At 41.3% G+C, this 4,766-nt stretch overlaps 1 protein-coding gene across 1 annotated transcript in view; it reads right to left on the reverse strand.

The window, feature by feature from the left end:
* DHX35 (DEAH (Asp-Glu-Ala-His) box polypeptide 35) overlaps window positions 1-4,766 on the reverse strand; it is a 29,733-nt gene that overhangs the window by 24,697 nt on the left and 270 nt on the right. The window contains exons 2-4 of the mRNA XM_010179524.1: window positions 1,839-1,972; window positions 1,383-1,475; window positions 483-560 (exon numbers count right to left, since the gene is read on the reverse strand). Coding sequence (XP_010177826.1) covers window positions 483-560; window positions 1,383-1,475; window positions 1,839-1,972 — 305 coding nt within the window. The remainder of the gene's footprint in view (window positions 1-482; window positions 561-1,382; window positions 1,476-1,838; window positions 1,973-4,766) is intronic.

The raw sequence follows: 4,766 nt of genomic DNA on the forward strand, positions 1-4,766 counted from the left end.
TCTTACAAGGGGAAACAAAACCTCATAACAACAGAAAAACAGAAAAAAATTAAAGAAAACTAGGTATGAATTCCTAGGAAGAAGTTCCTCCTCCTCCTCCCACTGACTATGTAACCATACACAGATTTACACCACTGCTTTACTCTGTGAAAGAAGCTAAGTGCCACACAAGCAGTTCTAGTTCAGAGTGAATCATAGCTCAACCCTGTGCAGCCCTAACTTCTGCACACAGTTCTGCTGATAACACAATTTTATTTCAAAGCTTCTGTATATGCAATTCTGGACCTGGAAATTTGGCAAGACCTACTGATCAGGTTTAATTCAGTGTATAGTGGCAGCACTTCTGTGAGGAAAATAAGCAGAAATGTCTATCCATACAGGAGCTCATGCAGTTGTGATTCTTGCTATTCAGCAAAACCTGCTAATAAACTGGAGGTTATAATGACAACAAACTGGGAAAATCCGGACATAGAGAAACTCACTGAAACAGCAGCAACCCGACGAGGCTGCGTCACTCCAACAACTCTTCCTTCAGCTGTCCAGCCAGCTTCTGCTAGGTACTGCAAACAAATATGGAGGATAAGAAATGAATCAGTCACACTGTGATGACAGCAAGGTTCTCCACACTATGTGCTTCTCCCTGGTTCTGACACTAACTGGTGCATGACCTTGGGCAAATCAGTTACTTAGAGGTTTTGTGCATTATTAATCTCACCTTTAAAACCAATATAAGACAATACCTACTTCCTAAGCACATAAGCTTTCAGAAAGCACCTAAGAACGGTTCTTTGGGTCTCAAGTATTTCTGAACTACTTCATTTTTTTTTCCTCTTCTTTATTTTATAACTTCCTTAAGAAGAAAAACCTAAGCAGCACAAGTCCTCTACTCACGCTGAAGTAGATCACATTCATTACTAGTCTGCAATTTTAAGTTAAAATCAAGAACTAACTTTGAAGCATTCTCAGACTTTTTTCATTCCTGTCACAAAAATTTTACAAAACCACAAAAAAATACAGTAGTCTGAAAATTTCCAAGAGGAAAGCTTGTAAGAAAAGTGCACCTTTTTTTCCTTTTTAAAAACACGTTCTCAACAGATTTTTAAACTTTATTCTGATAGAGTAATGAACAACCATTATAGTGCAGTGACTATTATTTGTATCAGCATAAACTTATTTGTTGTGTATAATCCTTTCCTGTACTGGAAGAAGGTTTTAAGTTGCAGATATACCAGCTTATGCTATCTAATACGAAGCCCTCTGTTTCTCTCCTTTTGGTCACACATGAGCACAGGTGAATTCCATTTTCCCAGTGCAGTTCTGGGTCACAGGTTTAACGTTTCATATAAAATTCCCTGGGTTTACCAAGTTAAATAGACACTTACTTGTGGAATCTGCGTTGATTTCCCACAACCTGTTTCCCCAACAATCACCAAAGTTTGGTAATTCTCCACTAGATAAAGTATGTGATTTCTTAGCTGAAAGAGATGACAGCATTAAAGTGTCAAAACCAGACATGTACAGAAGTTAAAAAATACAATATTTACATATCTGACACAGTGAGCTTATTTTACATGGAGTTTACTACCAAAAGCTAAAGAGTTCTTTAAAAATTTACAAGTGACATGTACAACATATTCAAAGCAACATAAATCTACAAAGCCTTTAAAACTGTCAGTAACAGTTGTCAAACAGGAAAATCAGTTCCAACAAATAAAGAGAGCAAGGTCATAAAATTATTGTTCTATGTTGTAAAGTGATTCTATACAGCTCTTTCAAGAAAAGACATAAGAGGAAGACATTATACAATGGATTTAATATACCAAAAAGAACTTCTGTACCTTAAAAACAGGCAGCTTTTGTCTTTGTTGTTCAATAGAAAGTGAAGCATAAGGATTATAGATGACGGTTATGGCACTACTCTCAGCAGGACTCTGTCTCTCTTCTGAGATGCTGACACCAGGACCTTCTGTGCCTAGATAACATACATTAATTTTAACTGGAAGAATACACTTCTGCCTCATGTATCATAATACAACCAAAATAAATATGTTGCTTACAAGAAGGAATCATGGGTAGCAGCATGTATCAAAAGACTAACTTTTCTATGAAAATAATCAAAATATTAACTAACAGTAAACACATAGAAACTTTTTTAAATGAAATACATGTCTCTTGCTGGTGAAAAAAATATTTCATGTGAACAAGTATTTGAATTTTTTTAAATAAGATAAAGGAAAGAAAAAAGCACACAGGAAAAATATACAGCAAGATCTTGGGAACTTGATTCTTTTTCTGTGCAACAGTTCAGATATATCTTCAATATCCTTCTCTGAAGTATGCCCATGGATTTTAAGCCAGCCAGTCAGACATGTAACAGAAGGTCGCTTGGCTAACAAACTGTATAAATGTTCAACCTTGCCCACTCACAAGATGTGCCACTCACTTCAGATCCAAATTTACAGTAACTGACACTCTATTTACTACTACTGCAGGTTACCATAAAACTTCTGACAACCAAAAATGCCAAATCATGCAAGTGAACTAGAAATAAAAACTCATCTCAATAATGGAATTCATCACCTCCAGCTGCAGCTTCAACTGGGAAAGCCTGAGACCAAAGAGAAGGACTCTTCTCGTGTAGGATTGGCTTGCTTGTGCTTTCCCACTTTTTCCACTGTTTAAAAACAGTCCCTATTCAAAGCTGCCAAGCAACTAGTGTAGCAGACTGATCCAATTTTAAGAGTGATTAGCAATGATTCCAATAGCTATTCACTCCCCATGACAGATGGGGAAGTTAAGAACCAGGGACTTGAATACCTGGACCTTGACAGGTTGACAAATCAACAAAGTTAACAGATATTACTTCTCATCACTCACTGATTTTCTTTCACAGCATTTTTTGTTTCTTTATTTTTATTTTTTTAATAAACAACTGTCTTTATTTTTTAAATTTTTCTTTATTTTAATACACAACTGTCAATATATTACTATATATATATACACATATTGTATATACACATATTACTATAATATTCAAATTATTAAGAAGCTGTTTGCTAAACTAATCCTGACTCTGGAATAGCTTTGCAAACCACAGCATACCACAACACAGTGACTAGTTTAAAAAAATTACCAAACTCAGATCCACCAAACTCCTCTTTCAGATAAGTGCACAGGAAGGTATACAACTGCCCAAAGCCCAGGGGAGCAATCACAGAGCCACAGCACAGCGGAGGCTAGAGGGACCTCTGCAGACCTTCTCGTCCAACACCCTGCTTACCACAGGGTCACTTAGAGTGGGCTGCTCAGGTCTTCGTCCGGTTGGGTTGGAGACCCCACAACCTGCCTGGCTGCTTGTTCTAGAGCCCAAGCACTCCCACTGTGTGAGATGTGTCAGTCTGATTCGTGTTAAAATAATGTGGAGAAAATGGGGAAGATGCGACCTCTGTGACTATTTTGGCTGTCCTTGTACGGAGAACAGATTGAGAACAAGTAGAACAGAGTATATAGTTGTGTAAAACCCATAAGACGCCAGAAAGAAAAAACACTCCCTCAAAAGCGAGATAATACCAGTCCTGTGGTTTGAGCAAGAGCTAAGAAATAACTAAGTCTACGCAAGAAGAAAAAATTAACAAAGGTTACCAAGAGAACATCCTCTGCGACCCCCCCCCCCCACGACCACCAGCAAGGGACACTGCTCAAGCGTGGATGGGAGGAGAGCTAATTATAATATGAAGCGGGGATAGATCATGCATATGTATAAGCGTATTGTGAAATCCCATGAATATGTATTAGTTAAAGAAATATAAACCCCAAAAGAGACCTGTACGGCGTGCGGCTTGAGGGATCAGAAAAGGATTAGGACATTCTGTCCCCACGCACCCAGCGCTATTTGCTTGCCTTTACTCACTTAATAAACTGTAAACTTTAATTGGAATCCTGTTTGAGCCTAAATCATTTATCACACACAGTAGGAAAGGTTTTTCTCCTGTTTAAGCTGACTTTCTCCTATTTCAGCATGTGCCCAATGCCTCTTGTATTGTCAGTGGGTACTACCAAAAAGAATCTGGCTCCATCTTCTTCACACCCCACTATCAGATATTCGTATACACTGAAAAAATTCTCCTGAGGCTCCTCTTCTCCCAGCTGCACAGCCCCAGCTCTTAGCCTGCCCTTGCAGGTCACATGCTCCAATCTCTCAATCATAGTTGTGGCCCTGCTTCAGTAAGTCCACGTCTTCCTGGTGCTGGAGAGCCCACACAGCATCCCGATACGGCCTCCCCAGTGCTGAGGGGAAGGCTCAGATCCCTCATTAACAGCAATGCCCGTCACGCAGCCCAGGATGCCGGTGACCTTCTTTGCTGCCAGGACTCATCATGGCTCACGCTCAGCTTGCAGCCCACAGGACCCCAAGGTCCTTCTCTGCTAAGCAGCTCTTCCCGGTGTGCAGCACCTGGGGCGATTATCCCCTCAGCGACAGAGCTTTACACCTCCCTTCGTTAAACTTTTTGGAGTTCCCTCACGCGTTTCTCTAGCCCGTCGAGACCCCCGTGAAGGGCAGCACAACCACCCGCGAACCATCCATCCCAGCGGGTTGAGGGCGGACTCTGTCCCCTGCCCTGCCGCCCGCGGTATCGGGCTGCGCCCGGCCCCGGGGCAGAGGGACGGCATGTTCCTTCGCTGTCCTCGGCGTCTAAAACCCGTGCGACCCCCCAGTAGCCGACGGCTGCTGGAGGCAGCACCGCGGCTACCGCCAGCGGGGCGGG

Source organism: Mesitornis unicolor, unplaced genomic scaffold (genome assembly GCF_000695765.1).
Source record: "Mesitornis unicolor isolate BGI_N332 unplaced genomic scaffold, ASM69576v1 scaffold12652, whole genome shotgun sequence".
Taxonomy (NCBI): Eukaryota; Metazoa; Chordata; class Aves; order Mesitornithiformes; family Mesitornithidae; genus Mesitornis; species Mesitornis unicolor.